This window comes from Thrips palmi, unplaced genomic scaffold, assembly GCF_012932325.1.
Source record: "Thrips palmi isolate BJ-2018 unplaced genomic scaffold, TpBJ-2018v1 HiC_scaffold_16, whole genome shotgun sequence".
Taxonomy (NCBI): Eukaryota; Metazoa; Arthropoda; class Insecta; order Thysanoptera; family Thripidae; genus Thrips; species Thrips palmi.
This window is the reverse complement of record NW_023144625.1, coordinates 10,893,407-10,909,900: the sequence shown is the minus strand read 5'-3', so window position 1 is coordinate 10,909,900 and position 16,494 is coordinate 10,893,407. Positions and strand designations below refer to the sequence as shown.

The 16,494-nt window shown below is 64.1% G+C and overlaps 1 protein-coding gene across 2 annotated transcripts in view; it reads right to left on the bottom strand.

Moving 5' to 3' along the window:
• LOC117642874 (tyrosine-protein kinase Src42A) overlaps positions 1 to 16,375 on the bottom strand; it is a 33,414-nt gene extending 17,039 nt beyond the window's left edge. For both annotated transcript variants that reach the window (XM_034381484.1, XM_034381485.1), the window contains exon 1: positions 15,730 to 16,375. In XM_034381484.1, coding sequence (XP_034237375.1) covers positions 15,730 to 16,127 — 398 coding nt within the window. In that variant the 5' untranslated portion in view covers positions 16,128 to 16,375. The remainder of the gene's footprint in view (positions 1 to 15,729) is intronic.
• Positions 16,376 to 16,494: the final 119 nt, after the last annotated feature.

Sequence of the window (16,494 nt, the reverse complement as noted above, 5' to 3'; positions counted from 1 at the left end):
CTGACTCCGATCGTCGCTCTCGTCGCTCTGTCCCTCTCTCTCGCACTCACGAGGCGTGCCGTAGAGGTGCGAGAGCGACAGAGCGACGAAAACGACTCTCGGAATCGGTCTGCAGGACCGCCGCGCCAAACTGCCGAACGGCGTCGAACCGCGTCCGCGGTCCGCGATACAGAAACACACACGGCTCCTTGCACAACGACAAGCGGCGGTTCAGCAAGGCAAAGCAAGGCAAGGCGAAGCACGGCGTCTTTACGGTCTTGCCGCCGGTCTAACAATGCGCTGTCCGTCACTTCGTCACTCCGCCTCGCCGCGTCGCCCATTAGCCAGCGGCCGCCTCGACGCTCCGTCTCGCTCGCACTCACGGGGCGGCCCCCCGGCCGCAGGGGGTGCGAGAGAGACAGAGCGACGGAATCCAGGCGCGGGCCGCCACCGCAAAGGCCGCCGAAACAGAGAAACCCTCATTACCGACCCGGATTCGAACCCGCGACCCGCGACCCGGCGGGCGCGGTTCCGGCCGGCCCGGCTCCAGAGGGCGGACGCTCTCTGGAGACTGATTCCGAGAGTCGTTCTCGTCGCTCTGTCTCTCTCGCACCTACACGGGACGCCCCGTGAGTGCGACAGAGACAGAGCGACGAAAACGACTCTCGGAATCGGTCTGCGCCGGCCGGCGTCTCGAGGCTTCTCTCCGTTTTCGGCGAGTGCCTTGCAGTGCCCCGCGACTCGTGACCGCCGAGTGTTTAGGTCCGCGGCTCCGCGGCGGCGCACTGCAAGGCGCACTGCCCATTCCGCGGCCCGGCCACGTGTCTGTTGTCTCTGTCGCACTCGCGGGGCGGCGGCGCAACTTCGTGCGAGTGTGAGAGAGACAGAGAGAGCACGACGGCGGCGGCGGCCGGCGCATTTCGCGGCGGTGATTCATCCCGTGTAGTGTACCGGCGGCATGCGCACCGCACCGGCACCGCACCGCGCGGCACCGCGACGTCCGTCCGGTTCCGAGACACCACGTCGACACCTGTCGCACCCGCACGGCCACGACCGCCTGCAGTCGCCCCGTCTCTCTCGCACCTACGCGGGACGCCCCATCCGTGCGAGAGAGACGGGGCGACGAAAACGACTCTCGGGATCAGTCTGCTGCAGGGGGGTTGGTGCTGGAGGCGGCCGCGGAGATGGACCCGGCGAAAAAGTGTGTCAGTGCCACGGCAAGTGCCCGCGAGCACGCCACGCAGAGCACCACCGTCGCGGCCGCACCACGCCCCGCGCGAGCCACCCCGCTCCGCCCCGCCCCGCCCCACTCCGGACCTGGACAGAGACCGGCCCTCCGCGAATAACGGGGACTTGAGGGGAGGGGGGTTCACATTGGGATCGCTTCGGGATCATCGAACAGCGCGACGCAGTCCGGTGGCATAAGATGGGATTAGGGCCGGCTGAGGGTGCGCTAGGCGCATTCCAACAACAACAACAGGAGCAGCAGCAGCAACAACAACATCAAGATCACTCCTCTTCGCGGCATCCAGCAGGATGCACGTCGTCCCTTTCTTGCCGTTCATACACACCTCACAAATTGGTATCACAAAAAAACAATAGAAAGATATTCAAGGCTGAGAGCGCGCACGCACGGGGGCGCGCGCTAAACACACGCACAGACACTCCACTGCACTCGCACACTGCACGCGCGGGGCCGACGAAGCGTCACGGGCACGACGCACGGCGGCTGGGGGGGCCTAGGGCGGCCTAGGGGCTCGAAGCCAGAACTCGGCGGCGACACTGCACTGCACTGCCAGGTGAGAGAGAGAGAGAGAGAGAGACAGGCAGACTCGCGACCCGGGGAGCAGCGGACTAGCAGAGTGCTAGCAGTGCGGCGTGGCGGCGAGAGTCAACGACACCCGCGGACTGAGGACTGAGGAGCCTGCCGCCCGCCCGACGGCCGCCGCGCCGCCGCGCCGCCAGCCGCGGCTCCACGCTCATGTCCTCCCACCACCACACCTGGAGACGGGCCGGCCGGGAGGCAGCCAGGCCGAAGGGGGCCCTGCCCCCCCGGGGACCCGCCAGGACGGCCGGCCGGTCGACGGGCTGCTGGACTTGGGGCGGGGCGGGGCGGGGCGCGGCGGAGCACGCACAGGACGGCCAGGACACACGTGCACGGCGAATGCACACCGACGGCAACCCCTTGCCGTCAACCAATAACCAACCCTCCCCCGGCGCCGAGGCCAAGTCCTCCAAGTGCTCCAATTCCTCACGAATCGCGAAAAACTCCTTTCCTGCACTCGCTTTGCGCATTTGCTTTGCATGGCTCGGTCCATCCGTCCGTCGGGCCGGCCGGCCGGCCAGCGGGTGGAATGCGGGGTCAATAGCAGCGAAGCCATCCACCGCGCTGGCAACGCCATCTCCAATTGCACTGCAGTGGCGCGGGGAGGAGGGGGCAGGCATTCATTACAGTGCACTGCCCGCTCCACCTCGCCCTTCGCCCCGCTCCACACGAGCAGTTCTCGTCGTGGACTTGGCATCATCTGTGCCCTAAGCTTTTTCAAGTCAAGACAAAATAGGCTAGGGAAGCCGTTTTGAATGCACTCCGACCGAAACATGCGCCCGTGTGGCTGAAAAATAATGCTTTCGCACTCCCCGCACATAACCAGGGTCATGGAGCAGGCGGCAGGGGTCCAGCACCAGCCTCAGGTCCAGCAGCCGGACAGGCGGGAAGGCGCGAGCAGACCATTGCAACATTCAAACGCGTCGCGTAAATTTTCATTTCTTTCGAGTTCGTCTTTTTCTCTTTCCTGGCTGTAAATTTCCACGGAGAAAAAGACAGGAAAGAGAGAGAGAGAGGAGGGCCGGCCGATCGTTTCGTCGCTCTGTCTCTCTCGCACCCGCAGGGACCCGTAGGGACGCCCCGTGAGTGCGAGAGAGACAAAGCGACGAAAGCGATGAGCGGATTCGCTCTGCAGGTGCGCCATCCTGCGCCAGGCGTCTGCGGCCAGCCCAAGAAGAGCCAAAACAACGGGCGGCAGTGGAGGGACGCGGAGGGACCGCGACGAACACACGAAGACGCCAGGCCGCGTGCCGCGTGCCGCGTGCGCACTGCCGCACGCGTTAGCCAAGGCACGTCCAGCCCTTCCCCCCGCCTCCCTCTCCGCGGCCAGCAGACTCATTCCGAGAGTCGTTTTCGTCGCTCTGTCTCCCTCGCACTGATGGGGCGTCCCGTGTGGGTGCGAGAGAGACAGAGCGACGACTCTCGGAATGAGTCTGCAGCGCGCGGCGCGCACGCCGCCACCGCGTGACGACCGCGTGTCCGCGGCGTGCAGCCACCCCCCCCTCGACTTTTTCTCACGCCGCGGGCCACACCGCCACACTGGCACAAAAGGCTCCGGGATCCTGCGGCTGCAGCCAGCCGGCGCTGCAGTCCTGCTGCAGATCACACCGCGAGATCCTGGCCGACGCGCTGGAGGGGGTGAAACAGGTTCTCGGCTGCACCGGACACGCCGCGCGCCGCGGGCCGGGCGGTGGAGGGCAGAATCAATGAGCTCGCCGCCGCCGTCCGCCCGTCCAGCGGTTCCGCCGCGCTGCCCGCTCTGTCTCTCTCGCACTCGTGGAGTGTGCCGTAGGCGTGCGAGAGAGACAGAGCGAGGAGTGTGCGTCCATCGGAATCGCCTGGCGCACCTCGAGGAGGAACATTTTCGGACACAAACAAAGGCCGTCCCTTCGAGCCGCGTGGCGCCGCGTGGCGCGTGGGGCCCAGCAAGGCCGACGCAGGGGGGAGGGGGGGGGGGAGGGGGCCTGGAGCCGTCATCTGCATGCGACAGGCATCGCCACCGCGGCACCGCGGCCAGGCAGTTCCGCCTCCACCAGCACGGCGAGCACGGCGGCGACCCAAACACGACGCGTCGCCGAGCCCTGCCAGCTGGCCAGACGAATGCCGTCCGTAGAGAAAAGGCAGACCGGGCGGCCCGGCCTGCCGGCATGCTCCTGGAGCCTCCGGGCTCCAGGGCCCTTCGCTCCAGCCGCTCCAGCCGCTCCAGCGCAGCCTCGGCGGCGCAGGAATGCGCGTCGGCAGCGCCGCGGCCACGCAGCGGCATCACGCAACCCGGCCAGGACAACGGATGAACGCAGCGACGAGGCCGGTGGGGAGGAGGCCGCCGATGACGGTGGTGGTGGTGGTGAAGAGGCCGCCGATAACAATGGTGATAGTGAAGAGGCGGTCGATGATGATAGTGGTGGTGATGGTGAAGAGGCCGCCGATGACGGTGGTGGTGGTGAAGAGGCCGCCGATAACAATGGTGATAGTGAAGAGGCGGTCGACGATGATAGTGGTGGTGATGGTGAAGAGGCCGCCGATGATGGTGGTGGTGAAGAGGCTTCCGATGATGGTGATGTGGAAGCTGCCGATGATGATGATGATGGAAGAGGCCGCCGAAGACGATGGTTCAAAGCTCCGGCAGCAGCGCCCTTTCACCGACGCTCGGCCCACACCACCACACTGCAACGCGGCGGCGCTCGAAACGGGAAGGATCACCACGCCAGCTTCGCGCGGCATCGCGTGCCCGTGGCAACGACGGGAAAAGTGGACGGCGTCCATCCATCTATCTATCCCGCGACGGCCTTGCGGCGCCTGCAGGGTGAACGCCGCGGAGGGCCAGGGCCCCAGGGCCCCTACTCCCGCTAGACGCAGCTAAGACGCAGCCAGGCAGACCCAGCCAGAGGCAGGCAAACGCGTCTGCGTCGCGACTCGCGACACAACGGCACGGCACGCCCCGCCCCGCCCAGCGCCGCGTCCCCGTCATTTGGCAGACAAGGATGGCGACGCATAACTGCTGCGTCGTGACGCGTGGCACTGCGTGGCACCGGGGCGGAGCGGGGCGCACCGACGAACGCGTGGGAAGTACACGACAAACACGACGTCGAAAAAATTGGCAACATCGGCGAAATTTGGAAAAAGGCAATAAATATCCGGGCCGCTCGGCCGGGCGGGGTCGTGGGCGGGGTCGTGGACAGTGTCGTGGGAGAGCGAGAGAGACGGAGAGAGGAGTGCGGGCGGCCTCTCTTCGGCAGGACACTGTGGGCGCAGCATCGCCCTCCAGATATCCAGACTGGACCAGGGGGCTCAGGCACACCGTCCTACCGGGAGGCGTCGGCGAAGCCAGTGGCAAAGCCAGTGGCAAAGCCAGTGGCAAAGCCAGTGGCAAAGCCAGTGGCAAAGCCAGTGGCAAAGCCAGAGGCAAAGCCAGAGGCAAAGCCAGAGGCAAAGCCAGTGGCAAAGACAGCCCCTGGTCCAGAGGCGGCCAGCCAGCCGGCCAACCGGCCAGCCTCCGGCACGGCGGCACGGCGGCGCCATCCTGGAAGCGGACCGGCCCAGCAGACTGAGTCCGAGAGTCGTCGCTCTCTCTCTCGCACTCATGGGGCGTCCCGTATGAGTGCGAGAGAGACAGAGCGACGAGGCGACTCTCGGAACCAGTCTACCGCCAGCCCTGCTGGACGAGGCTGTCGTTGCCGCAACGACCTGCAGTGCACGCACGCCGCGCGTACTGGTCGCGTATTTTTAGCTCTACCCGGTCTCTAGTCGTCCCGATATAGCCTAGACCGGCCAGGCCAGACTAGGCAGAGCCATGGCAGAGCCGCAAGGAGCGCCGTTCCATTTCGAGCACAAGATCGGTGACACGGCGGCGACGCGACGCCGGAGAACCTGGAACCTGCCCCGCGGACTGATTCCGAGAGTCGTTTTCGTCGCTCTGTCTCTCTCGCACCCTTACGGAGATCCCCGTGAGTGTGAGAGAGACGGAGCGACGAAAGGGACTCTCGGCATCAGTCTGCTGGCAGCGTCGGCAGCAGCTTGCTCCAATCGGCCGATGAACTGGGCGCGAGGGTGCCGCCACCCGCCGCCTCATTCCGTCTCTCTCGCACCCCTGCGGGACGCGCCACAGTGGGCCAGAGGACCGGTGGAGGCGACCAAAACTCCACACGCGTTTTGAGCCGCAGAGTCGCTAAGCAGGACTCGAACCGTGAGTGTGACCCCACCAATAGATTCCTCGTTCGGAGAGCAATCCATTGGTGGGGTCACAAGTTCGGTTCGAGTCCCATTTAGCGACTTTGGAGCTCAAAACGCGTCTAGAATTTTGGCCGCCTCCACCGGTCTTCTGGCCCACTGTGCGCCCTGCGCGTGCGAGAGAGACAGAGCGACCGGAGCACCGTTCGGAACGAGCCTGCCGACGCAGAGTAGCCGCGTTCGAATACCGGACCGTTCGAAAAAGCAAACCGCTCTATCCTGCTGAGGCAACGCGCGGCGAGGCGTGACGTCAGCCACACCGTCAGGCACAGCGTCAGGCCGGTCGGACTGGCTGCCATACGTCACGTCAAAGGACCGCGTTTCAGTCGGCAGACTGAGAGGCGCCTTCGTCGCTCCGTCTCTCCCGCACCCGTGCGGCACGCCCCATGAGTGCGAGAGAGACAGGGCGACGCGAAGCACTCTCAGCCTGCTGATCGATGACGGACAGGCGGGCGGCCATTCTCTGTCTCTGTCCCTCTCGCACCCGCGAGCCAGCCTTTCCCGGGCCGTCAAACCGGCGCACAGTGGGCCAGCAGACCGGTGGAGGCGGTCAAAATCCCGGACGCGATTTGAGCTCTAGAGTAGCCATGATCGGGACTCGATCCGAACGTGTGACCCCACCAATGGATTGCTCTCTGAACGAGGAATCCATTGGTGGGGTCACACGCTCGGTTCGAGTCCTGGTTAGCTACTCTGAAGCTCAAAACGCGTCTAGAGTTTCGGCCGCTGGCGCCGGCCTTCAGGCAAATCCACTGTGCGGCGCGTGCATGGTGGACGTGGACCGACCCCGCGACGAGCGAGACTTTCGTCAGCCGCAAGTCAAGTCACCGTATGGAAACGTCTCGGCGCCAATTTCCTCAGCGCCTTGCCTTTTCCACGCGGTAGCCGCGGCGGGGCGGGGGCAGTGCGCGTGCGAGAGAGAGAGAGAGAGGGAGAGAGGGAGGGAGAGACACACGCGCGCGCCGGCCGGGCGGAGGGAGAAATCAGCTGCCGCGGCGACGGCGCGTGATCGCAAAGGGGGACTATTACGCGAAATTAAAACCGATATGGGGAAAAGGCGGTTATTTTTAAACGGCAGCCACCGGCAGGCTGGCCGTAGGCAGGCCGATTCCGAACAGTGCCGTGCGTCGTCGCGCCGCGTCGCGCCGTCTCCCTCGCACTCGCGGGGCGTCGCGGGCGTGCGAGAGAGACGGGGCGCGTCTAGCCGCGGGGCAGGCTGGCCGTGCCGGCCGCCGCACAGCCTGCCATTACGTACCGCGATGTGACACGTTTAACTAGCACCTCGCCGAACCCGGCCCCGGCCAGGCCGCGCCAGGCGTCCCCAGTGTGCCTACCGGCCGCGGTCAACCTCCGCCGCTAAAGATGGGGTACGAGGGTAGTAATAGGATATACAGTTATGCGAAAAAGAAACGAGTTCAATGTTCGGAATGAGGTTGTGGCAACACCGACACCGCGCCGCGCGCCCTGCAGCCCCCGTTCAAAGCGCGCCGCACTGGACTGATTCCGAGAGTCGTTTTCGTCGCTCCGTCTCCCTCGCACTCATCGGGCGTACCAGGTAAGTGCGAGAGAGACAACGACGAAAACGACTCTCGGAATCAGTCCGCTGCAGGGGCCGCATTTTTCGTCAGGTTTCTATCTAGTATCCCTCTGGTGGCGGCACGCCGCGGCACGCCAGCCCAGCCGGCCCGGTCACCCAGTCGCTCGCTCGGTCCATCGCCTTCGGGTCGAGGCAGGCTGGCGGGAAACCCAGGCCGCGGTACCGATACCCAGACACCACGACTCGACGGCTACCTGGTATTGCCTCGACAAGGCCCCCGACAGCGCCCCCACCCCCACGCCCCGAACGGACCGAGGGCGAGTCGCCGTCAGCAAAGGGCCAATTTCATGGCCACTTTTCACTCCTTGTCATTTTCCATACAAGTCTTTCTGCCGCCGCAACCGCGCAGGGGATTGCCGCTATTGCTTTATTTGATGGGATGATCGGATCGAATCGATTCAGATCCAGATTCGGATTCGGATCGGCAGCCCGATGGACTGAGCGCGCCTCTCGCGGCCGAGTCGACGATCGCCGATCTCCCAGACGAGCGTGTTTCTCGCAAGGCAGGCGATAGAGTACTGCCATCGCCCCTGCTGCTGTCGTGACCAAAAGCAAGTCCAGCGGCCGCGTGAAGGCAGTGGACGTCCGATCGGGGTCCTCTCGTCGCACTTTCGACGGCACCGCCATCCAATTCTAGAATAGCAAAAATCTCAAACAAAAATAATACAATAAAAGAAAATAGTTTGCACAGTTGGCTGCTCACAGGCACGCACGCACGCACGCACACGCAGCCTCGCAGGGGGCCAAACCAGCAGACCGATTCCGAGAGTCGTTGTCGTCGCGCTGTCCCTCTCGCACTCACGAGGCGTCCCGTAAAGGTGCGAGAGAGACAGAGCGACGAAAACGACTCTCGGAATCGGTCTGCAGACGCTACCCGAGGCAAGGCCGCGCGCGCCTTGGGCCCGTGCCTTGGGCCGCGAGGCGCGCAGGAATCGGTTTCAAAACGATTCTCGATTCCTACCCGCTTCCTGTGCCAGCGGCGGCCAGGCATAGACGCGATCGGGACTTGAGAAACAACACGCAGGCTGGTTCCGAGCAGTGTGCCTGCCTTCGCTCCGTCTCCCTCGCACCCCGACGGCCCCACGGTACGGCTCCTGAGTGCGAGAGAGACGGAGCGACGACGACGACACACCGCACAGTGGACCAGGGGACCGGTGGAGGCGGCCAAAACTCCAGACGCGTTTTGAGCTCCAGAGTCGCTAAGCAGGACTCGAACCGTGCGTGTGACCCCACCAATGGATTCCTCGTTCGGAGAGCAATCCATTGGTGGGATCACACGTTCGGTTCGAGTCCCATTTAGCGACTTTGGAGCTCAAAACGCGTCTAGAATTTTGGCCGCCTCCACCGGTCTTCTGGCCCACTGTGCACCGTTCAGAATCAGCCTGGACAGTGACACCGTTCCCAGGCGCACTTACTTAGCGGTTTAACCATCAAAAATCATCAAATGCATCAGACGACACTCGACACAGAAAGCACTTCGACACACAACGGAAGGCTCCAGGTGAGGCTCCAGGCCTCCAGGCGGCCACGGCACTGCTTGGCGCTCCACGCACCAGAGCAAGAATGCGACAAAATAAAAAAAGAAAACGGAAAGCAAAAAAAAAACTGGCACTTGCAATCGTACGAGTTAGTGATAGCGTGCGATAGTACACTGCACTAACGGTGAGTCGCGCAGCCCCGGCCGCTGACGAGACGGCGCGTCACCGCGGCGGTCGCTCCGTCTGTCTCTCTCGCACCCGCACGGCAGGCCGGGCACACCGGGCACACCGGGCACACGCCTTCAAACATCACAGTTTTTCTGTTGTGCACACCAACTTTTTGTACAAATTTCCTCATTTTTGTGCGACATTGCGTACAAATTTGTACAAAAAGTTCGTGTGCACAAAAAAATGTGATGTCTCGTACAAGATTGTACATGAAATTTAGTGATATAAGTGCAGAGCCAGACGGTCGGCAGCCTCCACGCGGACAAAGAAAACTGGACGACTTTGAACGGCGAAACGGACGGAGGAGAGGGACTTTCCCGAAACGCAAGCGACGGCCCGGCCCGTCCCCGGAAGGGATAAATTAAAAAACATGCATGAAGCGTCGACCGGCGGCCAAACACGCCCGTGAGCGGCGTGAACGCGACGCGCGAGAAAAACCCCATCATCCCCGCGGACGCGAACGCGCCGAGCGTTCCGCGTAAACGGCCAGGCGTGTTGCCGGCCGGGGAGGAGGGGAGGGGAGGGGGGGGAGGGGGGAGGGGGAGGGGGCAGCGCGACCACGTCCGCGCCGCCGCCACGCCCCGCACCTGTACACTGTATACACACTCTGCATATCCAACGTCCAACGACGACGCGTGACGCGCGAGAGGCACTCGGCTCGGCTGAATCCAGAATCCCAGCAGAAAGGCTGTCGTCCGGACCGATTCTACAGGCGTCTCCGTCGCACTCACGGCGCCGTAGGGGTGCGAGAGAGACAGACAGACACACTCGCTCGGCTGCAGCAATAAGCACGGCGGCCTTTCCTTCGCGGAACCGCGACGCCAGCTTTCGGCAGCCCATTCCGATTTTTCGTCGCTCTGTCTCTCTCGCACTCATGGGGCGTCCCTTGCAGGTGCGAGAGAGACGGAGCGACGAAAGCGACTCTCGGAATCAGTCTGCAGGGCGAAAGGCCGCCGGTCAGCCCGCCAGCCAGCCAGTCGCCTTTCGACTTCGGCCTGTCCGTCCGGCCACCAATTTCGTCCCTTTTCGGCGGTTTCTCCCCCTCTCTCGACGCCATGCCACCTGTTCGTCGCCCCGCCTCTCTCGCGGGGCGTTCCGCGGGCGCGCGCGAAATCAGTCTGCTACACTGTGCCGCGGAGAGAGCGCCGCGCGTCGTATCACTGGGGGTCCTTTCGAGGTCCTCGAGGTCGGCCAAGGAGAATCGGAATTCGGGATCCCGTCTCTCTCGCACTCGTGGGGGCGTCGCGCCCGGCCCCTGGCCCGGCCCCTGGCCCGGCACGCCCCGCGCGCGCGTGCGAGAGAGACGGGGAAACGGCGGCGTCGGCCCCATCCCGCACATTCTGCATAAGTAGCCCATTCGTGTGCGCGGCCCGGCCCGGCTGCCAGCTCGACTGCCCGGCCCAACCGCGGAGCCGCGGAGGAGGAAGGCTAGGGCAACACTTTTTGCACGCTTTGTCCGCGCCTCGTCGCCGTCCGGCCCTCGCGGCCCCACCGGGCTGGGCCCCACCGGGCTTGGCCCCACGCATCACGCCCAGCACACTCATTCCGAGAGTCGTCGCTCTGTCTCTCTCGCTCCCACGCGGGACGCCCCATGAGGGCGAGAGAGACAGAGCGACGAAAACGACCCTCGGAATCAGCGAGCCGCGCGCTCGTCCCGTGGAGAGACGGCCCCACAGTGCCGGCGCACGCCACGGCCAGGTCCGGCACACTATTTACATCCGATCGCCGTTTCGACACGGACCGCGCGACGCTCCGCGACAACAAATGTCACGTGTCGACACTGGCACTGCCGGCCCGCCGCGGCCCGCCGGACACAAGGGCGTATCTGCAGTGCGGTTTCCCGGTTCGCCGCGCCACGCCGTGGACCGCCCCATTGGGAAACCAAGTCAAGCCGCCGCACAGTGGGCCAGAAGACCGGCGGAGGCGGTCAAAAACCCGGACGCGTTTTGAGCTCCAGAGTCGCTGAATGGGAAGGGGCATGCGGGCTCCAGTGTATCGCCCCCGATCGGGCCGCGGGTCGGCCGGGGTCATGGGGGCGGCGACACTGTCAAAAACCGGGCCGCGTCGCCTCGCCCTCTCGCACTCGAGCGCCGCCACGAAGGGGCGCGAGGGAGGCAGAGCGACGAAAACGACTCTCGCCATCAGTCTGCTGGGGCTCGGTGGCCGCACCCCGTCGTCGGGTCGTCGTCGTGGAGGTGCCTGAGCCTCGCCATCCCGCCCCATAAGGAAGTGTCCCCAGGCACCGCCGCGCCGCGCTGGTCGGACCACTCCACTCCACCTGCATCTTCCTACCGGGTACACCGGGACACGCCGACGCGACGCGCGACGCGCAGACACGCCGCAGACACGAGCCGGGCGACACGTCTCCCCCACCCCCTCCCCCTCCCCACGTGGCTGGCACTCGTCGCGACCGGCGCGCCCGACGATACACGTACGTACTTCCCTCGAGCGTCATTCCTTTCCATAAACACTCCCCCTCCCCCGCCACCTTTGTTTGGGTGATGGAAACTTCGCAGCGCCACCCCAGCGGCGGCGCGACCGAACATCGCTCTGTCTCTCTCGCCCCCTCACTGGACGCCCCATGAGTGCGAGAGAGACAGAGCGACGAAAGCGATATGCAGAATCGCTCTGCAGGGCGGCCAGGGCGTTGCAGGAAGACGACGAACCCACGGACAGACGCATCGGCAGTGGCTTCCTCGTCTGGGCGGCATCGTAAAACATACGCGCCTGGCCGCGCCGCGCCCAAACCTCTCCCCCTCCCTCCTCCTCGCCACACAAAAGCCCCCCCGAGGCGCCGCCGCGTCCCGCGTCCGAGAGTCGTCTTCGTCGCTCTGTCTCTCTCGCACCTTACGAGACGCCCCGCGAGCGCGAGAGAGACAGCGCGACGAAAACGACTCTCCGGCTGGTGCCGCCTCCCCCTTCTCGGCTCAGCTTCTTGGCAGCGAGCCTCACTTTTACGCCGCGGGCCGCGCAGGGCAGGCGGCAGGGCAGGGCGGGCGGGCCCGCTCGCTCTGATTAGTGGGATAGACTTCCCCTCCCCCTCCTCCGCGCTAACTCCGAGCTCTTGGCTCTACCCAGGGCTGCCAGGGCCCTGGACCGCGCCCGGCCACGCCCCGGAGGGCCCAAAGGGTTGCCCGGGCCCGGCGGGCTCGCTCCGAACAGTGCGGCGTATCGTCTCTCTCTCTCTCTCTCTCCCTCACGCACTCACGGGGCGCTCCGTGGGGCGTGCGAGAGAGACAGAGCGACCTGGCAGTGTTCGGAGCGAGCCTCCTGGAGCTGAAGGAAAGGGCCTCCCAGGCGGCGGCGCGGCGGCCGGCTCCGAACCTCAACGCACCACGTCGTTGAGACCTCCTCCAGGACTCCAGGAGATACAGCGCGGCTCCAGCACTGCTCCTGCAGACCGATTCCGAGAGTCGTGCTCGTCGCTCTGTCTCTCTCGCACCTGAAGGGGGCGCCCTGTGCGTGCGAGAGACAGAGCGACGAAAACGACTCTCGGAATCAGTCTGCCGCTCCAGCTCTGCTCCAGCTCTGCTCCAGCGCCGACGCGGTCCCGGTTCCGCATGCTGCAGCACGCTGGAACGGGGCGGTTCTGGAAACACGCCGAGTATGCGGAGGAGAGCAGCGCGCAGCCAGCGCGGCCGGCGAGGCGCTTTCCAAGTGAAGCTGGGCTAGCGAAGCTGCAGCGCTGCAACGCTCCAGGAACTCCGCGCGCCACACCAGCAGCAGCAGCACCAGCAGCAGCAGCAGCAGCAGCAGCAGCAGCAGCAGCAGCACAGCACCAGCAGCAGCACCAGCAGCAGCAGCAGCAGCAGCAGCAGCAGCAGCACCAGCAGCAGCAGCACCAGCAGCAGCAGCAGCACCAGCAGCAGCAGCAGCAGCAGCAGCACCAGCAGCAGCAGCAGCACCAGCAGCAGCAGCAGCACCAGCAGCAGCACCAGCAGCAGCAGCGCGACGACGGGGCCCCCGGCGCTGCACGCCACCAAGGAGTGCTCTGCGAATAGCGGCAGGCGTCATCGCACTGTCTCTCCCGCGTCCCTCCGGAACGCCCCGCGAGGGCGAGGGGGCGACAGGGTGTGAGACCGATTCCGAGAGCCGCTTTCGTCGCGCCGTCTCTCTCGCACTCATGGGGCGTCCCGTGAAGGTGCGAGAGGGACAGAGCGACGACAACGACTCTCGCAATCAGTGTGCCGGGGCGGCCGGGGCGACGCCCCTCGAGCACAAAGGCGACGGTGTGCTGCAGCGCCTGCTGGCAGATTCCGCGCGTCGCCGTCGCCGCTCCCGCACTCATGGGGCGCCCAGTAGGGGTGCGAGGGAGACGGAGCGACGAGGCTGCCGGCCGGTCGCCGCCCCGCCGCCTGCTCGCACCTCGCCGACGTGACACTTCCTCATCGCGCTGCTGCTCCGCGCTCCGCACAACCGAATTCAAACGCCGTTTCGCTCCGCAGTTTACGAGCGCAGCCACGGCATGGCCTCAGACGCGTGCATTAGCCAGCGCCAGGCCAGGCCGGGACAAGCCGCGTCGGCCGCGAAGCCGCTACACCAGACCATGGCTCGCGCCAACTCTTTACGACCATTAGATTATTTCCCACTGTGGCTGCGGGGCGGGGCGGCACTGCACCGCGCACACACGCACCGAGTGCCCCTAGTGCCCCGTCCGTCCGTCCGTCCACCTGCCCGTCATTGTCTACCCGTCCGCCCTGCCTCCCCCTCCCAAGGCGCTGGAGAGCACCATGCACCACGCCACGGCTCGAGCCTATACGCCATGAGGGCCCACTTGACTTGCCGCGACCCAGGGCTCAGCAGACTAATGCCGAGAGTCGCTTTCGTCGCTCTGTCTCTCTCGCACTCATGGGGCGTCCCGTGTAGGTGCGGGAGAGACAGAGCGACGAAAACGACTCTCGGAATCAGTCTGCTGGGTGGGCCGGGCCCAGCCACTGGGCGGCTGGACCACGCGAGTGACCTTCGGCGGCGCATCTGCCGTGGGCCTGCAGTGCAGTGCCATGCTGCAGCGTCCGAGGGGAGGGCCATAGGGCCAGTCCTTCCGCTTGCTTCGCTACACTGTGAGCCGCTCTCGCACGCAGCCAGCACACCATAGCGACGCCGCACAAAGAGAGCGGAAGTGACATCAAGGGCCCGGCCGGCGCTGTCTCTCTCGCACTCGCACGGCACGCCCCACTAGTGCGAGCGAGATAGCGCGGCGCGGCACTGTTCGGAATCAGCCTGCAGTTAGGGCCTAACTGGCCTGGACGGCACGCCACTGTAGTATCGACGTCAGCGGACTGATTCCGAGAGTCGTTGTCGTCGCTCCGTCTCTCTCGCACCTCTACGGGACGGGCGGGACGGCGCACGAGTGCGAGAGAGACGGCCGACCGGTCCTCACGGCCGCAGGTGCGATACGCCGCACCGCCACCCAGGAAGTTGTAAACCGAACCGGGGTTCGTTCGCCAAAAAAGGCGAATCCGACTTGGAATCGAACCGCCGGCACTAGATTGGGCGGTTCATCCACAGACAGATAAGGGTTAAACAATCTGTCGCGAAATGGAACCGCCAACTGCGCGGAGAAAGTGGTTATCAAAAGCCCTCCTGCGTTGTTGAGGTCTCTGCCCATATGTCAAAGTTGACACACTCACCGCCACACCATTCAATGGCAAAAATAGACTGGCTTTGATAAGGCCAGAGATCCACTCAGGGGTTTTCATCAGAACTGAGATAATACCAGGTGGCAGGTGATAACAACATTTGGAGTTTTGCTTGTGAGGAAGTGGATAATTGCAACGCAATGTTGCAGGGTACACATTAGCATTCAGAGCAGTGGTGGCATTGGCAATTGCTGTGATGTGACACTCAACCAATTAGATGTCATTACAATTACTAGACCTGTTGGAGCATGAGGAAGTTTGCCAGAGGAATGGGCAAGACACTACACGCTACCTGACTAGAGTAAAAATGTGCAACAGAAGACAACCTGATGACAAGTCAACAGCCAACCCAAACTGCTTCAGTCCAACAGACTGACATTAAATACAACTATGAAACAATGGATAAACGCATGATGGTCATGGAACAAAACCATTTGCTTTTGACATTTGCCTACATGCAACGGCTAAATGATTGACATCCAAAGAACAATGACTGAATGAGTCAATGAAAAGAATGAATGAGCTCTGAATCGGAGCAACACTGCATGAGACCTTATCATGCGGAATGATACGACATGGTGAAAATAACACTACTAGTTTGGATGACAGGAGCCCCGCTGCAACATTGTTTTAGCACGAATGAAGCAGTCCATGGAGAGTGAAAGTGCTTCGATTCCAGACTCCAGGGGGACCCCAAGACTGCAACGGCTTACACATCTAAACTATCCTAGTGAAATCAAAGTGTGCTGTACTCACGGCTCTGCCTCGATGGATTTCAGCTTGGCCACATAGTTGGAAGGGATGTAGCCCTCCTGCTTGGTCGCCTTGCTGCGGGCCAGCCACCAGTCTCCCTGGGTGTCGTTGAGGATCTCCAGGTGCTCCCCCTTGCGGAAGCTGAGGTCCTCGTCGGTGCGTGCGTCGTAGTCGTACAGCGCCACGAAGATCTTGGCGTTCATGCCGGAGGAGATCTCTGGCTCGGGGATGGGAGGCATCGGGCCGTTCCTAACCTCGCGCACTGCGGGTTCGTGGGTCGCGATGGCCAGCGGCGGGTTGGAGGTGCTGGGCTGGGCCTGGTCCTTGTTGTTGGCGGCCGCCACCAGGCCCCCGCCATCGTTCTTGGTGGGCGATCTTTGGCGGCTGAAGCAGTTGCCCATATTGAGGCCTAGGCTCACTTAGGCCCTAGGGAACCTAGGGCGCCTGGCCCACAGGGATTGCACCGACCCGCTCGCAAAGGTGGACGGGGGGACACCGCATCGAGGGGTCACAGCACAGGGGAAGTTCGGGCACCAAACTAGAAAACGCACACACTCGCACACGCTTTAGAACACAAACAAAAACACGAAAAAACACGGACGCCGTCTGTCGAGAACAACACAGGCATCCATGACAGATGACAACTCACTTGGCTCGGGGGAGGGGGGGCGGGGAGCACGACCCGCAGGCCGCAACCTGATAGCCCGCGCGATAAGCTGGCGCCTGCGGGGTTTAAAAGGTGAGTCCACGTCCAAGGGGGAGTGTCAA